A 19,057-nucleotide genomic window follows, 5' to 3' on the forward strand; every position below is an offset into this window, starting at 1 on the left:
AGATTTACATCCAGGAGGAATTTGGTACTGGAGAACCCTGTGTAACATCCACTGGGGCCCAAACTGGACAATGTTTATAGAAGAAAGCCCAGTGTCATGGTTGAAGAAAATAATCCCTTCATGTGCAAAGACTATACAGGCTTCCTTTGTTTTTTTATTTTTAGGAGACAAGATCTCTCTCTGTTGCCCAGGCTGGAGTGCAGTGGTGCCACCATACCTCACTGTAACCTCCAACCCCTGGGCTCAAAGTGATTCTCCTGCTTCAGCCTCCTGAGTAGCTGGAGCTATAGGTACCCGCCGCCACACCAGCTAATGTTTCTTATTTTTTGTAGAGATGGGGTCTCACTTTGTTGCCCAGGATGGTCTTGAACTCCTGGCCTCAAGTTATCCTTCTGCCCTGGCCTCCCAAAGTGCTGGCATTATAGGTATGAGCCATGGTGCCTGGCTATTAACCAATGTATTTTAATAAAGGTTAATACATTTTTTCTTACAGACCCCTAGTCTTTTTTGTTTGGTTTGGTTTTTTAATTTAAAGATTTTCCGAGGTGTTTTTTCTGCCTGGTATACTTGTGACAAGTAGAAGTCACTGTGGTCATGTCTTCAACAGAGCACCGCACCACGCCCTGCCGCTACTCAGAGGCAGCACACACATGGAACGTTCTTTCTTCACCTGCCATTGGTTCTGCCACTTTGACAATTCTTGGTTGTGAGAGGGCCCAGGGCTTGAACGAGCAACATGTCAAGTGGCCTCAGCCACCACCTGGTGCTGGGTTCTGCTCTAATCAAACCCCAGGCTTTTGCCTGAATGGTCTGGATCCTTCTGCTTCAACCATGTGGGCCAGTTGTTTCATCTTGGACAAAAAAGAGACCAGATTAAGTCTGCCATAATCCCACTGTGTGCAAAGCACTAAGGGAAGGGCTGCCATCTTTGAAGGCTGGGTGGGCCTGTAGCAGGCTTTGCAGAGGATTTTAGTCTGTGTCAGTTATTTGTGGCTCCTGCTTCTTCAGCGTATCTGCTTGCCTTGGCATCTTCCATACAGCCATGGAACATGCAGAACCTTGCATGAACCAGATGCTTGCTGTTTGTTGAATAAACTCTGATAAGCAAAGGTGATGTGTTGGACTACTTGGAGTCATGCTGTTTTGATTTTCACTTTGTGATCCAAATATCACATCCCCATGAGCCAACACCTCCCACAAATCAGAGAGAGGCACCTGTGTTGGTCTTGGCACAGGAGGTGCTGCAAGGTCAGGACCGGGGCATCCTCGTTCTCCGGTGCACTGTGCACGTGTATGTGTGCCCGTGTATGGGCGATTGAACATGTGTGTGTTTGTGCACATGTCTACCTGTGTATGCTCGTGGGCCCAGGACGCCACAGTCACATCACCTGAAGATGGTCATTCACACTGCCAAACTCCAAGATGAATACAGTAGACAAATGGAGCCCAATCTGTTCAAGCATAAGCACTGTTTATTAAAAATTTTTTTGCAAAGACCTTCACATTAGCTGAATTGTCCTTTTAATACTATAGGTTGGTAAAAATATGTCCCCACGCAGTTGAGGACCTTTTGCAATGACTACAAAGTCTTCCAGATCTGGGGGGTCCACTTCCTGGGCAGACCTTTAACACTGGAAAGGATGACTCCTACGAACAATTGACATTCCAGCAACTTTCCCTCTCAACAAGCATGACTAAAAAACGTGACTTCTCTGAGCAAAGCATCAGAGCTCCAGAGGCCACATCTTTCTGGTTCTCTGATGTATCCCCTGTACTTTGTGTAGGATTTGGACCTTAATAGGCATTTAAGAAAAACTTCTTGCAAACGTATTCAGTAAGATAGTCTGCCGAGTGGCTGGCTAGGCTCACTGACCAGCTATGATCCATTCCTGCTTGCCAGCCTCAAAGAACATGATGCAAAGATTTATGTAGAGGGCATGACTTGTCAACCCCAAACTCAGTTGTGCAACAAACATCACATTACTGCATTACCATTAAATGAAACACAATCTGCCTCTGAGCCCCCGTTCTGCCAGGCTGTTGGGAAAGTTAATGTTGGCCTCAATTGGAAAATCCCTTTCTCTCTCTAGGGTTGCACAAGAATCTGCAAGGCTCACGTGGTTCCTAGAAAACAGGGGAAGGGGAAAGGATTCTGGTCGTTGTCACTGCTGAGCTTCTTGTTGTCTAGGCTCCCAAGGTCCTCAGTAGGCAGGTGTCTCCACTGGCTCCCAGCCACATGAGGTACATGGATCTCTGCCATGGCTGCAATACCTGGGAACCAAGGGTCCAGCCTCCCGGGGTGCCCCCTGAAGTTAGCCATTTCTCTGAGGGAACAGCTTCCACCTGGGGCCAGGGAGTGAGTCCCTGCAGCTCATTCTTTCTAGTTTTGGGGACTCTCCATGGTCCGCTGTTCCACCTCTGTCCCTCCCCTGCTACAAACTCCCTTGGGGTGCAAGATCCACAAGCTGGGTTTGCTAGTGATGTGCATGGCAGCAGGGATGGGAAGGAGCCCAGGGAGAATTAACAACAAATGACATCTCAGCAAATGGCCCTGCCACAGGAAGGACAGCAGCCTCAAGTCTAAATCTTTGGGGTCATTTCTGAATAATCAAAATCTCAAATGCTAAACTTGCAAATGCCAAAGGGTCTACTGAGGTGACCACAGTCAAAAGCTTCATGATAAAAAGAAGAACTTTTGCCATCTTGTTCTTCTTAAATTAACTCTGCCAGAGACACCACCTGCAAACTGAGCTCGTCTTGGCCCCGGGACACACACTTTTAATCAATGGCTGGTGGTGTGACAAAGCTTCTAGGGACAATGTTAGGTTCTATCTTAGCATCTGTCCTCACTTTGGAAGGCACCAAAATCCACTCTTTTTTATTTTTGTAGAACCCAGCCCCAGACTCCATAAAAGTCTCCGGAGAACAGTGGGAGATTTCCTCATGCTGCAAATTCTGGCCTGAACAACCCAGTCCCTGAGGAGGGCATCTTGGTGTACCAGAAACTAGCAGAACAGTTTCTGGCACCAAACCACACCCTCCTGTGCCAAGAGGTTCCAGGAAAACTAGCACATCCCAGGATCGGGAGGAAGTAAGGCAGCAACTGGGGATTTTTCCTAATGACTCCAATAAATCCTTGGAAAAATAATCTACCAAGGGTCAAATAGAAGCTTTTTTTTCCACCCCGAAGAGAGAGAAAAATAGAAAATATTCCATGTATTGGCTTTCAAAATAAAAAAAAAAAAACAAACGGGAATATAAAACTCATCAACAAATACAAGAAATCTATAAATTTCAGTTCTGTATTATGGCTAATTAATGGAAGGGAAAGAAAAGGAAAAGATGAAATGAAGGACATAAGGAAGGGAAAGGAGGAAGCAGAGCAAGAGTAAGAGATGAAAATGAGGGAGAAATTTGAAGGTCAGAGAAAGAAACACGATAACATTTCAGAGATGCAGAGACACAAAGCACAGGAGAGCAAAGCACCGTGAGAGCTCACCACATGGAGAAGGCTCAAAAGACGATGTGAGATCATGTTCTCTGAAGGTAAATCACTGTCATCACACCTTCCTATTTACACGAGCTTCTTAGAATCATGGAAAGTCAGAGCTCCCAGGACATTAGCTCATCTCATCCAATCCTTTCTGTACTGGGTTGAAGAATGTCCCCTCAAAATTCATGTCCTCCTGGAACCTCAGAATACGAGCTTATTTGGAAATGTGGGTCCTTGCACATGTAATTAGTTATGATGGGATCATACTGGAGTAGGGTGGGCCCTAAATTCAGTAACTGGTGTCCTTATAAGAAGGCCATGTGAAGGCACAGACACACAGAAGAATGCCATGTGATGACAGAGGCAGGGACTGGAGTGGTGTGGCTGCAAGCTAAGGAATGCCAAGGAATGCTGAGGATCACCAACAACCAGCAGAAGCTAGAAAAAGCAAAGAAGGAGTCCTCCCTACAGCCTTTGGAGGGTGCATGGCATTGCTGACACCTTGATGTCAGACTTACAGTGTCCAGAACCGAGCAAGAATGGATTTCCATTGTTTTAACCCACCTAGTTTGTTGTCATTTGTTATGGCAGCCCTGGGAAACATACATTTTCTTTTGTAGGAGAGGAACGAACCTAGGATGTGTGACACATCCAATGTCACATAGTCAACTGGTGGCCAATCTTCTATTCCAACTTTTATTTTTTGTAGAATTTTATTTGCTTTTCAGCATCCTTCAGCCTGTCTCAACACGGAAATAATGTTTCTATTCTATTGTCAAAGTTCATTTTGAAATAAGGGCTCATTTCCTATTGAATTATGAAATCTATATGAAGGGACAATTCAGGCTTTAGAAATACTTCAGACTATGATGTTTTTCAATAAATTAACTGCCGGTTCCTTTGGCATTCCAAAACATTCTACTAGCTTATTACTTTTGAGAGATGAGAGCTGCCTCTTTCAAGCTTGAAATCACCATTTGTTTCCTTATTCTGAGCAATTTTCTAAAGGCAGGCCAAGTCCTGCTGGGGATATTGGATGTAAAACTATTGTTCAGTAGACTCTTGGTGAGAAATGTGTTGACTACTATTCTGGAGTTTGTAACTGACATCCCATGTCATATGGAGCATAGGTGAGTTTTTAATTATGTAGAAGTTCTTAATCCTTTTTTGGATCTTGTCTCCCTTTGAGAAATGGATAAAAACCATGGATTCTCTCTCAGAAAACTGGACACCTTCTCAACTTTCGAAACTAGTCTCAGGGAATTCCCAGACACCGTGCCCCACCCCACCCCACCATGTGGCCCCCAAGTTGAGAGCCTCAGGGGAGACATTTCCTCCCACTGTCCCGAGTGGTGTTAGGCAGAAGCCAAATGTGGCCTCCGCAGCAGAGCTTTTCTTGCCAATGTGCTAACGACACAGGTGGACAGTCTTGAAAACAACCGTGCTGGGGCCAAGATCTTGCTGAACACCTTTCAGGGACTTTCTCCTTAAGTGTCTCAAAGACAGAGTCAGGCCAAAGGGAGTCTGACAGAAATTCCCAGGGGACAATGGCAGCTTTTTGAGAAGAGGACTAATTGCATCATAGGGCTGCAGGACATGTGGGGCTGACAGACTGTCCTCCTGCTATTCCTTTAGCGCCATCCTCTCCCTGGCCCCAGGGCCTTTGCACGCTTTCTCCCTTTGTCTGCCACACTCCTCACCCAGCCTTTTCCACCTGGTAACCTCTACCTATGTTAGGGCCTTTGGTTAGACCAAACTTTCTAGTGGACTTTCCCTGATTGCTGAAGTCTGTGTGAGGAGCAACCCCCACGTGTCCCCATCTGTGCTTTTAATTTTCCACCACAACCCTTGTCACACTGCATTGTAAGTGGCACTCCGCTCATCTGCATCGCTACTGGGTTGTATGTTCCAAGAGGGCAGGGGCCATGTGGTTCTTATCGTCTTCCGATCCCCGGCACCCAGCACGGTGTGGGGAACACAGGGCACGAGGGGCGCAAGCTTGTCGAGCAAACCCATGAGTAACTGGATGCCGAGGTGCAGGGTTTGTTTCTCAACCTGGCCGTTACTAGCGTTTTGGACCTGATAATTCTGTGTGTGGGAGACCAGCCTGTGCATTGCAAGATGTTTAGCAGAATCCCCAGTTTCCACCAGGTAATGCCATAGCACCCCCACCTGGTTGTGACACCCAAAAATGTCTCCAGACACTGCCCACTGACCAGTGAGGGGCAATTTGCCCCGGTTGAGAACTACTGTTTTAGTGAGCGAATGTTGACCTCAGAGCCACTTTGCCCCTGTAGGGTCTCAGTCGGGGAGTGAGTGCAGTTAATCAGTGCACGCGACAGGGCAGCTGGTAGGTGCTCAGGAAATGGCTGGCGGACCTCCCGTGGCTCTCAGAAGAGGGAAGAAAGTCTACAACGTGAGGACACAAGAGGGAGCTCTGGGTCCCATGGCTGAGACAACTGCCTCTCCTGGAGTGGCTCTTGGGACGCCACAGTCTTGGACACTTGCTTGTGCCAGCTGTTAGAGAGGCGGATGCCAGGGTCCTGGGTTTAGAGCTCTACCAAGGAAGATCCCTGCGTGTGTAGTGTCCTCCTCAGAAATATAGGCGGAGAGGCCGGGCGCGGTGGCTCACACCTGTAATCCTAGCACTCTGGGAGGCCGAGGCTGGAGGATCCCTTGAGCTCAGGAGTTCGAGACCAGCCTCAGTAAGAGCGATACCTGTCTCTACAGAAAAAATTAGCCGGCCATGGTGGTGCATGCCTGTAGTCCAGCTACTCGGGAGGCTGAGGCAGGAGGATCACTGGAGCCCAGGAGTTTGAGGTTGCTGTGAGCTAGGCTGACGCCACGTTACTCTAGCCTGGGCGACAGAGTGGGACTCTGTCTCAAAAAGAAAAAAAATATATAGGCAGAGAGGAAAGTAATTTAAAACTCATGTGTGCTCCATAAATAGAGCACCAGCAGGAGGAACAGGGTCTTTACAGCTGCCATGGCCATGGCCCTTCTCTGGAGGTGACAAGGGACTGAGGAGTTGACACCGGGGCTCAGGCTCTCCCGAGATCATCGACACATCATACTAGAAGGTCATTAGAGGACATCTAATCCTTTGGCTTCAATCTGAGTCCATGGCTCTGAAAACTTGGAAATTGTATGACATTTTTGTGATACATTTGTGGGGTGTGTGTGTATGTGTGTGTGTGTGTGTGTGTGTGTGTGTGTGTGTGTGTGTGTGTGCGTGTGCGCGCTGGGGGGAGAGAGGAATCCATAACTTTCATTATATTTTCAAGAGTGTCAAAGGTTCAAATGTTAAGAATCATTAGTCTAATCTCCTCATTTTAGAGATAAGGAAACTGAAGCTCAGAGGTTAAGAGGCTCTTTCTAGTGTCTGCAGTTTGGGTCCGGCAGAGCCGGGTGCACCTCAGCTCTCCCTCTCCCTTTGGGCCAGTGGGGTGGGGCTCTCTGCTAGCCCACAGGGCCTCAGGGCCAGCGAGGTGAGGAGAGGTCCCAAGGCTTGGAGGAGGGTGGTGCTCTGCCAGTAAGGCTAACAAAGTACAGGATGGTCTGTCACATTTAACATTCAGAGATATTAATTTCTTGGTGTAAGTATAATCCCAAACATTACATGGGATAAACTTACACTAAAAAATTACTCATTTTTTAAATCTGAAATTCAAATTTAATTGGAAATCTTGGATTTTTAATATTTTTATTTTTGCTAACCCTGACAGTTGTATGCCAGGGATAGTCTAGTAGTGTTCAGCTGGGAAGCAAACACGAAGGCTTCAACCGATGGATCTGAATAACTCAGTGTTGAGACTCACACTACCCCTGGCCCTGACTTCAATAAAGGCCACATAGGCCCCTGGTCTGTGTAAGAGTCAGTCTGCTGGGGAGCCCTGCTTGGTTCTCTCTGTGACTTCAGAGGCCTGAGGAGTCCTCAGCACTACAGATATTCTATTTGCAAGTGGCCTCTCAGAAGATGACATTGTACAGATGTGTGAAGAGTAAAGATCAAATTTATTTAATACAACACCCTTCAGGGTCCCTGCTGCTGTGTCACCGAGAACAGGGAAAGTGATTTTGGTTAGACGTGGTGCTCACGGGTGAAATTCCATAGCGAGACGGCCGCAGCCCCTCTCCCAGCCACTCAAGACACCGTCAGAAACGTCTTAAGACCTCAGGTGACCATTTCTTTAGCAAGGAATAAATAAAAAAAAAGTAGTAAGAAAAATATGCATTTCATTTTTCTACTAAAACTATTTGCTGCAGGCAACCATCTTCCTGTCACTCAGCCTTCAGCACGATGGAGGAAAAGAAAGGGATAGAAAAATAGCTTAAGAACATCTGTGCTCGTTCCACCTTCATTTTCTAGCGTGCGCACTGCCCGAAGGAACCTTGTCTTCGTGTTGGCATTTCAAAGGAGTTGCACCCAAGCAGCTTTCTGTTCCCGTCTGTGGTGGGTGAGGTCACAGAGGGGACAGGGTGACGTTGTCTGGTCAGTGCTGTGTACTTCCAAGGGACAAGGACTACCCAGACCTACAAGCCTTTGAAGGACCAAGGGAAAAGGAAAAAGCTAGCCCCTAAACCAGGCCATTGCTGGAAGGGATTGACTACGAAACAAAAATCGGTTTCTGTGTATGAGGGCGCAAGGAAAAGGTCTTTATCTCTGTACAAGACACAATATTCAAGTTTCAAAATATCCCAATGGCCTATTTACCCCGAACCTCGTCTGCTCTTCCCATCGCAAGGATGCTGCAACTTGATGGTAGGAGGGCCAGGCGGGACATGAAACAGCCCCTCCCCGTGTCTCTTTAGACGCAACGCTAACGCAGTAGGATGGATTTAAGAACTGGTGGCTTGGCCTGAGGAGCTGCTATGTTCGGTGGGAGCAGGGCAGGCTCATAACTGCACAGAGCTCTTGGAACGCAGGGATCATCCGCTCTTCTTGATGTCCTCCCAGGAATGAGCGTCTGCCCTCGCTGTCTAAGTTCCATCAAGGGAGCCTTCCGTTCTCTGTAGTGACAAGAGACAAGACAAGCTATGGTCACACGCCTGAGGATCGAGATTGCCCTGATGGAAAGAAATGCAAAATGGTAGACAGCATTTCTCAAAGGAACTACAAAGCGGGGCTGTCACCTGCTGGTCCCCTATCCTCTGGGGGGACAGCTCCTGCCCACAGTCACTTCTACTTCTCTTATGCCTGCTCTGTAGGGCCTATGGCCTCTGAACCTGTATACATGCTGCATATCAGTCCATCAAGTAACTTCATCAAGTGCCCACGTGCACCCAGCATGGCGTCCCATGGTTGCTCCACTTCCCCAGAGGAAGAATGGAACAGATGTAAGAGATCTGGCTTCTAGCTTCAGTTCTGCCTCCAAATAACATGAGATATACCCTCTTGAGGACTATTTTTAATTTTAAGAATGAAGGACTGATAGACGGGGAATTGTGGCTCAAGTCTGTAATCCTAGCACTTTGGGAGGCCAAGGAAGGATTAGTTGAGGCCAGGAGTTTGAGACCAGCCTGAGCAAGGGCGAGACCCTGTCTCTACAAAAAATAGAAAAATCAGCTGCACGCCTATAGTCCCAGCTACTTGGGGGGCTGAGACAGGAGGATCGCTTGGGCCCAGGAGTTTGAGGTTGCTGTGAGCTAGGCTGATGCCATGGCACTCACTCTAGCCCGGGCAATAGAGCGAGACTCTGTCTCAAAAAAAAAAAAAAAAAAAAAAAAAGAATGACTCAAAGCTTCTTACTCAAAAACTGAAAAAAAAAAAAAAAGAATGACATTCTGATACATTTCAACATGGATGAACCTTGAAAGCATTATGCTAAATGAAATAAGGTAGTCAAGAAAGGACAAATATCATAGGATTCCACTTATACAATGTATCTAGAATGGCCAAATCCACAGAGGCAGAAAGTAGAACAATGGCTGCTAGGGGTGAGGGAGGGGCAATGGGGAATTATTGTTTAATGGGTACAGTGTTTCAGTTTGGGATGATGAAAAAGTTCTGGAGATGGACAGTGGTGATGCACAGCAATGTGAATGTACCTAATACAACTGAATTATACATTTTAAAATGGTTAAAATGGTAAATTTCATGTTGTATATATTTCACCAAAATAATAATAAAAAAGGATTCCTTATGCCATCTTGTAGTGCTCTTTAACAGCTTCCAGTGGTATTATGCTTGTGTCACCAACACACCTACCAGTGCCCAGATCCTTATCTGACTCGTACACTGTTCTCTTTGCTGAGGATGCAAGAACCTGTCCCCAATAATTTTATGTTCTATCAATTATTGATAAGCAACACTCCTGTGAAGTAGAAGGTAGAAGAGGCCATAAGAAACTGCAGAAGGAGTTAGGATCAGAGACAGTGAGAGGATCCTGGGCTGGGCAGTGAGGGAATCATGGAAGAGACTGCAGTGCCTCAAAGATTGGATTTTGACAATGGAAGGAGCCCTTGCAGGACAAAAGAGCAGGGCATGCTGGAAGACTCTGGAGTCAAGGGGGCCCCTGGGCAACGGTGGGTCCTGAAGAGCAGGGAGCATCTAAGTCCACTAGTCTGACCATCCTTGAGCACAGGACACCCTGATGCAGGTGGAACTTGGGGAGGCAGAGGCAGTAGAAGATATAGGATGACTCGGGGTCTTGGGACTCCCATGGCCAGGCTGGTTGGCTTCCTGAGGGTGAGCTAAGATAGTGTCTCCATTTCACTCTGGCCCTGTTGGGTCTGAGGACCCTTAGGAACAAGATGCAGGGCCGAGGCACCCCAGATAGAAGGCCAAGGCTCTGGCTCCTCCTTTGCCAGGAGAGACCCTGCAAGTGGGCCAAGAAAGCTGTGCTGGCCCCAGTGGGCTGGAGGCCTGCCATGCCTGGCAGCCGCCCTCACCCCATTTCCTCCACCCCGCCCGGAGGAGGGAGACACGACTCTAGTGTCCAGCTTTTCTGTGGGCCCCAGACCAAATCCCTCCCCAGACACCTCCGATGTTCCTCTTCGGGGCCAGCCAGTGCTCAGGGCACTGCTGCGGAACCAACGCCACAGACAGGAAGGGCTGGGCCACCGTCAACGGGGCCTTGGGGGTTTTCAAGTAAAGGTTAGCACGCTCACATCCAAGGCCTGGGCTTGCTGCACTTAAATCCGAGGCCAGCCGCCAGCCACCGAAGTACAGCTGTGACACCGCCTTGCATTTGGCCAGAACATGGTGTGAACCCCTTCAAAGGACATTTTGCTTCCAACACCCCCTGGGATCTTTAATTCCTGCTTCCAGAAAGTGCCCCTATGAGCACGTCCAATAAACCAGGTCTGTGCTCGGTGCTCATCCAATCCTTGCAACAACCAGGGGAGGGAGTTTGATGATTCCCAGTTTGCAGATGAGGAAGCAGCGGCCCCTAGAGGTTAAGAAATCTGCCACAATGACACGGCTAGGAAGCGACAGACAAGTCACATTTTAACGTGGGTCTCTGATTCCTAAGTGAAAGCTGCACTTTGGTTGAATCCCATGTTGGGTAAGCAACTGCCTCCGTGGGTGGCAGGCGCATTTCAGGGCCGAATGATGTAAATCCCCCATCCACATCTGCTGTTGCCAAAGTGTTTGCTGAAAAGAGCTTTACAGTGGATAATCCACTAGCTTTCATAGGGTGGTGTGCAGTTTGCAAAGATTATCCTTTAAAAGATAGCATTTAAAAAGAAAACTTAAGAAAATTCTAGCAGGGGGCTGTTACTGTGTTGCTGTTCTCCTCCTCCCCCTCCTCCTCTATTTTACAGACGGAGAAGCTTAAGCTGGAGGAAGATGGGACCACTCAAAGCTGGCTGGGAACCTGGACCTCACCCTTCCATCTCCCGACCCCATCTCCTGAGAAGGACCCCTCCTGCTGGCCCCCAGGAAAACAGGGCAGGCCAGCTGTAATTGGCAATTGTCTTCTTTCTGTAACAAGGCAGGGTTCTCTCCAACATCCCAAGGCCCTTGCGGGTCCAGATTCACCCCTTTCGGTTAAGGACAGGGTGTTCTCTTTCACGTTATCTGTCTGCGTCGGCCACAAACACAATTTATAAACAAGGTAAAAATGGCAGAGGAAAAATGAAGTCAGAATGTGCCATTGAAGCAAGTCAAACAATACCAAATTAGTATTTGGCGAAGTGGCTATCTCATTGTTAAGATATTTCCTCCAATATGTTTTCAGAGGCAACGGCCATTAAACAACTGGGAACGATTGCCAGGTTTGATTTCGGGAAGGAAATCCCCTCCCATTTCCCTGCTGGGCAAGTCGATTAATTTGCTCCTAACCCACACCAGCTGGTCATTAGGGAAACTATATCTGCTTCTTTTACAAACAAAATCCATTCGCTTCAAGATTCAAAATTCCTTTCCCAATGGCTGGAGCTCCCGTGCTCCTGCCAAAGGGCTTTATTATTTGGGGGGTGGGGGCAGGAGCAGCCATGAGGGGCTCTCAGGAGAACCTGGGAGCAGACGCTGGGCCCATGGGCCAGTTTCTAGGGAAAGAGAAAGTTCTGTCTGGTCTGGAGCTCAGAGCCTTGGTCCAGAGAGACCCTTTGGATGGGGAACAAAGTAGGTTGGTCCCGTAGAGTGTTTCTCACCCTCAGCCGCAGACTTGCATCGGGGCACACAGCTACGTTTATTGCCGCGGGAGAACACGTTTTTATTTGGGTCCCACGCTGCCCACGAAGCATAGTTCTTACTTTCTACTCTCTCCAGGCCAATATTGCTGGGACAGCATCTTTACTTCTTGTGTCATGGACAGAGGACCAGCCAGGGGGTCTGGAGACCTGGGTTCTATTCCTCTATCAGCCATCCCGGTGACCCGGGCAACCTGTTCTATCAGTCCAGGCCTCCATGTCCTCATCTATAAATTGGGCTCCCTGCCCTTCTGATGTTATCTTCTCTGTTTTTAAGAGTCAGAGTGGGTAGGAAAAAAACATTCATTTCATTCCTCTTTTCCTTAAATTGACAGTTTTCCTCCATAAAAAGAATGTCAGCGGCTTCCTGTCCATCAAAGGCATAATGAGCTCTGTTTTACAAGAACTCAGCCATGGGCAAAACAAAGGGGGCCGGGGCCCAGGGGAAGGGCTACCAGAAATCTTGCTGAAAGTTCTTCCCAGACTTTAAAGAAGACATTTACAAGGCAAAGTCCTCATTTCTCAAGATGTTAGCCGCCCAGTTAACTCCTGCATTGCTGGGTGGCTCACACAAAGGTTGGGAGTTAAGAAGACAGTGGGAGATGGGTCTCTGCGAAGGTTGAACTTGGGCCTCTGTGTCTTTCTTAAACCCTCCCATCTGCCAAATAGCCGCTTCCTAAATCCACTATTTCCTGCAGAATGAAACCTCTAAAAGAGGAGGCATTTGAGTCGTTCACATTTAAGGCCTGACTTATCTTTCCCCTTCACTTGTCACTGTCACTCTCTTATCCTCCTGTGTTAAGCCGTTTGAAACTGCAGTCAGCCCTCGTCCTTTTGCTCCTGCTGTCCTACCTCGAGCCCGCTAGAATCTGATTCACTCTCCATGGCCTGCCCGAATGACTCCTCCTTGGTCAAGGGGCCATTAGCCAGGTCTGTCTTCTGTGCTCCCGCAGGCTCGAGTGTGGCTGTCATCACCCTGCTTTATGATAAGTGACCATGTGTCTGGTTCCCTCATTAGATAGAGGATGAACTCCTGGGCTCAAGGACCTCGAGTGTCCCCTGAAACCTGGCACCTAGCGTAGGAGGTGATTGGTATAGGCTTGTTGAGTTGAAACGAGTGGTCGGGTGCTCCGATCCTCCAACCATACCCCCCAAATCTGCCTCACTTCCAGACCCCAGACCCTAAATTTAAAAGGAAATTTGTGTTTTGCTCATTTGGAGCTAGATGCCCTACATTCTCGGTTCTGTGGGGGGGATTTCTGGGCTCCTCCTTCATATGTGGGCTGAGATGTAATGGTGGACACAGCAGGAGAGAGAATATTGGAAATCAGAACTGGCCCAGGCTCATCAGAGGAACCCAAGACTCCTGGTCTAACACAGACTAACTTAGCATGGAGGAGGCGAGGAGAATTAGTGGGAATGCAGAACCCGGGTAAGTCTGAAAATATTCCACTGCTCAATGGAGCACTTTAAAAATAATGCAAATAAAATGCATACTTACAGAATGTCTGTTTTCCATGAAATCTGCAAAACAAAGGATAACACGGCAGTGAGCACACAGTGTGGCTTCCCCACCAACATCCCAGGGGCTGGGGCAGGTTGAGGAAAGAGGGACAGGGCAGAGGCAGGAGGAGACACCAAGACCACAGGTACTTGGTGCTCAAGGTTATGGCCCCTTTGCCACAGACAACTTCACTGGGACCCTCTAGTTCCACGTGACAAGCATATCCTGGCACCTCATTTGACATTTTAAACAGTTTTTCAAAAAATCAGTATCACAAATTTCCTTTGTTTTTTAAGGAAAATATAAACTATGGGAAAAACAGAAATTAACAGATAAAAAGTATCTTTGGTGCCACTCTCCAAACCCTGTTGATGCTTTTTTTCCCAGTCATTTTCTACTATGAATATCCTTTTTGGGGGGATGGAGGAACAGTTATAATTATACAGTATATGACATAAATCCTATCTTTTTCATATAACATGACTTTCTTTTTTTTCTTTCTTTCTTTTCTTTTTATCAAGCTACAAAGACAGCAAATATATAACATGACTTTACAAACATTTTCTGGTAACTTCTTAAACATAATTGTTGAAGTGGCTGCATAATAAATTGTTAAATGGACGTGCGACTGTTTACTTCACCAGTTCCTTACTTTAAAAATCCAGGTTCTTTCCAAGTTTTTGCTATTTTAAATAACACAACCAGTATCCTCTCTGGGAATAAAGCCATTCCCATCTTTCGTACTATTTTGTCTGCCCTTTCCCAGGATTGAGTTCACAAAGCAGGAGGTATAAACATTGCCAACGCTCTAGGCGCGTATGGCCAAACCGTCTGAAGGGCAGAGCCACCAGCCCCATTCCTCTTCCCCTCGGGGTCTCATTTCAGCTGTCCAGGAGGGAGCCCACACCACCTTCTTGCCAGAATGCGCGCTGCATCTGGCCGGCCCTGCCAGGCTGCTACGGCACAGATGGCAGCTGCTAAAAGTCAGGAAGAGGAGAGTGAGGATGAGAAAAGCCAATGAGGGCCGGGCGCAGTGGCTCACGCCTGTATCCTAGTACTCAAGGTGGGAGGATCACTTGTGGTCAGGAGTTTGAGACCAGCTTCAGCAAGAGTGAGACCTCATCTCTACTAAAGATAGAAAGAAATTAGCGGAGCAACTAAAATAGAAAAAATTAGCCCGGTGTGGTGGTGTGTGCCTGTAGTCCCAGCTACTTGGGAGGCCGAGGCAGGAGGATTGCTTGAGCCCAGGAGTTTGAGGTTGCTGTGAGCTAGGCTGACGCCATGGCACTCTAGCCCAGGCAACAGAGCGAGACTCTGTCTCAAAAAATTAAAAAAAAAAAAGAGAGAGAGAGAAAAAAAAGCCAATGAGAATAGGAAGCTCTGTGCTGAGGGTAAGTGGTCCCTGCTTGCACTCTTTGAAGTTGGTTTTCACTGCAAGCGGCAAGAGAGGGGTATGTCTCACCCCTTGGGACAGGACCAGGTGCCCACCACTAGCAGAGATTCTGAATGGTCAGTGGCCCACACACTGGGGCAGATCCGCCAGGCAGCCCTCTGTGGACAAAGACCTGAAGACAGAGAAGCCACGGGGCCCTCACTGCCGCCTGGGGAAGGCCCTGCGAGGAGGCGTGGGTGTTGGGATGCTTGCTGTTCTGGAAGATGGTAGAAGTAAGGGTGAAGGGCCATGACCCCTCCCTAAGTCCTCGGTCTCACTCGGGGGAAGCATGCCAAGGGGCCTCCGTTTATACCCAGCCCCAAGCTCAAACCCAGTCCCTCCTGGACCCTGGGCAGGCTCAGGGCCCATCTGTCACAGCTGGGAGTCACAACCCTTCTGCTTCTCAAATTTAAAAATATCCTGTTTCCATAAAGCCACCTCCCCCAACACCCTGTCTTATCACAACTCCATTGTGCCTCCCCTCTAGAGGGAACGGGGCCAGAATTTCCTAAGGGGCCCCTCTTCTGTCCTGGCGGGGCCAGAGGCAGGCGTCATGGCCAAATGATGAATCAGCCTGACGGAGAAGTCAAGCCATTGTGTCAACTTCCACACATTGAGCGAGGCTGTGGGCAGCACCCCCACCAAGTCTGACCTGGGAGGACCCACAGGACCCCATGCTTCCTGTACCCCCATAGTCCCAACGGCTCTGGAACCAGACCAAGCCTCAAGTCTGTGTTTCCCAAAGCAGAACACGCGGACAGCAGTGACGGGACACCAGCCTGTGCGCTGCAGTTATGGTTTCTTTTTGGTAGTAGAGCGACCCCTGATAAAAGCAGAGTTTGGGGGTGGGGGCGTCATCCACTTTTTCATGGAGTACTGTTTGCCATCGTGCACGCTGAAGTAGGAAGCGCCACCCTGGCTGGCTCTGCGCCTCGCAGGATGGATGGGGACTGACCCTCAAGGGCTCCTCTCTTCCTCCCAGAGGGGACTGGGCATAGGGACCTCCTTGTCTTTGGTTCTTTCTCGAAGACCCCTTCCTGTCATGGCTACTCTCAGCCCCGCCACTCTTGTCACACTGGGTGGCAGGGATGCCTTGAGGACCAGCGGTTTCTGCCTCCTTTAAGAAATACCCTGGCAGAGTGAACTCCAGGCAGAGAGAAAGCAGGCGGTGGGATGCCGAGTGAGCAGGTACTCAGATGGGGAGGTGGCCAATTTGACAACAGAGCAAGATTCAGCATCTCTTCCAGGGCCAGTTAGCAGGCGGGAAGTGCCCTGGGTCACCTCCCAAGGTGGGCACCGGGCAAGCAAGAGCTGGCATCTGGAGGAGAAAACCAGCTCTCCTGCTGGAAGAGTCACAGGAGGTGAATTCCTCTAAGCTGGGAATTCTCAGTGTTGGTGTTAGTGACATTTTGGGCTGGGTGACGTTTCGTGGTGGGGAGAGGGGCCCGGCCTGTGCACTGTGCAATGCTTAGCAGCATCCCTGGCCCCTACATGCTAGAGGCAGTAGTGTTCCCCTCCCCTCCACCAAGTTATGACAACCAAAAATGTTGTACTTATTGCCCCTGAGCGAGACACTTAAAAGGGTTAAAATGGTAAATTTTAGCTTATGTGTGTTTGATCACAATTTTAAAAATAAAAATAAATTTTTTTTTAAATACAATTTTAAAAAGTAAAAAAATGTAGGAAAAGAGAAGTGTAGTGTGGAATTCCACTGTATGACTCCGGGCAGCAGGAAGCCGACGCAGAAACCAAGACACACAGGACTCCTGCCAGGGCCGTGTCCGCCCTCTCATGGGGGGAGACCGGCGAGTGGAGGGGGCTTTATGATACAACAATTAAAAAAGAAAAGAAAAAATGCTGAGCTTAGAGCCTAAAGCCAAGACAGCAAAGACCAGGCGCCTCACCAGGCCCCCTGCCCCCAGCACTCTCTCCAGGGCACCCGGGCTGCGCCTTGGAAACGGGCTGCCTCGCGCCCTTCGCTTATCTAGGGGAGCGGTTTTCCTCTGTATCACTCGGGGGAAAGGGGGGTTTAGGAGCCAGAACTACGCCCTGTGAGCTGCTTCCCAAAACAGCTGGCCAGGAGTGCTGCGGGTGGGAGATGTCGGGGAACAGGAGCAGGAGAGTTTGGCCCAGACCCCGCTCTGTGCCCAGCCAGCTCGCAGATCTGTCCACCCACGCACCCCCCGCCTGGCTGTTACTTTCCTGGGGGTCACCCCCTCGTACACACACAAGCACAGCATTTCTGAGTTTTCCCTGCTGGCCATCCCTGAGTGATGCCTTCAGGATTTCTTGGGGGGTAAGAATGACCATTCCTCTTCCGACAAGAAGCAGACCCTTAGCGAGGCACAATCAGAAGGGAACTCAGAGCATCTAGAGCATGGTTCTCAAAGTGTGGTCCCCAGGCCAACAGCAACGGCAGCATGTGTGTGGGAACTTGTTAGATATGCAAATTCTCAGCCCCACTCCAGACCTGCTGAATCAGAAAATCAGAAGTTGGGAGGAACGAGGTGGTGCCAAACAATCTGTGGTTTTTGTTTTTTGGGGTTTTTTTTTCCAGAGATGGGGTCTTGCTCTGTTACCCAGGCTGGAATGCAGTGGTGCGATCATAGCTCACGGCAACCTCCTGAGCTCAAGCGATCCTCCTGTCTCAACCTCCTTAGTAGCTGGGTCTATAGGCATGTGCCATCATGCCTGGCTAATTTTTTAATTTTTTGTAGAGAGAGATCTAATTCTGTTGCCCAGGCTGGTCTCAAACTCCTGGCCTCAAGTGATCCTCCTGTTTCTGCCTTCCAAAGTGCTGGGGCTACCGGCACGAGCTGCCGCACCCAGCCACGATCTGCGTTTTCACGAATCTTGGGGACCATTGACCTACAGTCTGGCCCATCCCCCTCATTTCACAGAGAAGGTGACTGAAGCCTTGAGAGGTTCCATAACTTGCCCAGGGTCGTCCAGACCATGCAGGACGTTAATCTTAACTTCTAAAGCAGACAGAGTTGGATTCTACAATTATGCAGATGATAAGGTGGAAACCAAACCAAGAAAGACGGGAAATAGGGAAGAACGCAGTCAATTGGTTTAGCGACAGAAAGGAAACCAGCAGGTTCAAGAACACTGCTTTGCCACTGGGCTCCAACCCTGCTCTGCCACTGGCCCTGGCACAAGGACATTCCTTAACCTCTGGGCCCACTCCCCCATCTGTAGAACAGGAGTAAGAACAGAGCCCCCGTGTACCCTATGAGGATCTTGAGGGTTAAGCGAGGACACTGAGGGCCTCAGACACAGGAAGTGCTCAGTACACATTAGCCTTAACTGTGACAGAGGAGGAAGGTACTCTCCCAACCTAGCAAGAACTGGCGTGTAAGGAGAAAAAAAATCAACACAGAACAAAAGAATTTTGCAGTTTATAGAGGAGGACTATTACCCAGAGCAAAGAGTTGCTGAGGAACTTGGCCATGCTGAGGACTTTGGGGACGGTTGTGAGGATGCGTAAGCAATGATGGCCGCCAGCAACTCTGGGGGAGTCTTCCCAAAGGGAGGCCCAGGGTGAGTGTGGGAGAAGACTGAGAGGTGGATCACCAGGGACCGAAGGATCTGGCTCCGTGGAGAATCACCTGGCTTCCCCCAGGCGGAGGGGGAGTCTCCCTTCTGATTTTTTGTGGAGAGTGGAGAAAAGGGATTACTTAGGAGATGGTTTCTGTTAAGGAAGTCCCAGGGAATTAAGGAGAGAAATCCTCAAATGGATGCGTGCTCTTTAGCAAATCAGTAAAAGGAAAAATAAGAAAGAAAAGGATCCGCCGTGGCTGCGGGCTCCCCGTCCCTGAGCAGCAGCTGAGGGGAAATACTTGGAAGCAGGAAACTCCTGGGCTTCCAGGATGGGGGCCTTCTAGGCGAGGTGAGGTCACTGGATTCAGGCAGCTGCAGGCCCCAAGGCTTTCTCTCTCCCCCCAGCACCTGGGCAGGTTAGACACCTGCCAGGTTTGCTAATGGGCTG

At 48.9% G+C, this 19,057-nt stretch overlaps 1 protein-coding gene across 2 annotated transcripts in view; it reads right to left on the minus strand.

Moving 5' to 3' along the window:
- Window positions 1-7,488: 7,488 nt before the first annotated feature.
- The window catches only part of PECAM1 (platelet and endothelial cell adhesion molecule 1), a 50,386-nt gene continuing 38,817 nt past the window's right edge, over window positions 7,489-19,057 (minus strand). For both annotated transcript variants that reach the window (XM_045525823.1, XM_045525822.1), the window contains 2 exons: window positions 13,632-13,654; window positions 7,489-8,503 (listed from right to left, as the gene is read on the minus strand). In XM_045525823.1, the coding sequence (XP_045381779.1) occupies window positions 8,474-8,503; window positions 13,632-13,654 (53 nt within the window). In that variant the 3' untranslated portion in view covers window positions 7,489-8,473. The remainder of the gene's footprint in view (window positions 8,504-13,631; window positions 13,655-19,057) is intronic.

Source organism: Lemur catta, chromosome 15 (assembly GCF_020740605.2).
Source record: "Lemur catta isolate mLemCat1 chromosome 15, mLemCat1.pri, whole genome shotgun sequence".
Lineage (NCBI taxonomy): Eukaryota > Metazoa > Chordata > Mammalia > Primates > Lemuridae > Lemur > Lemur catta.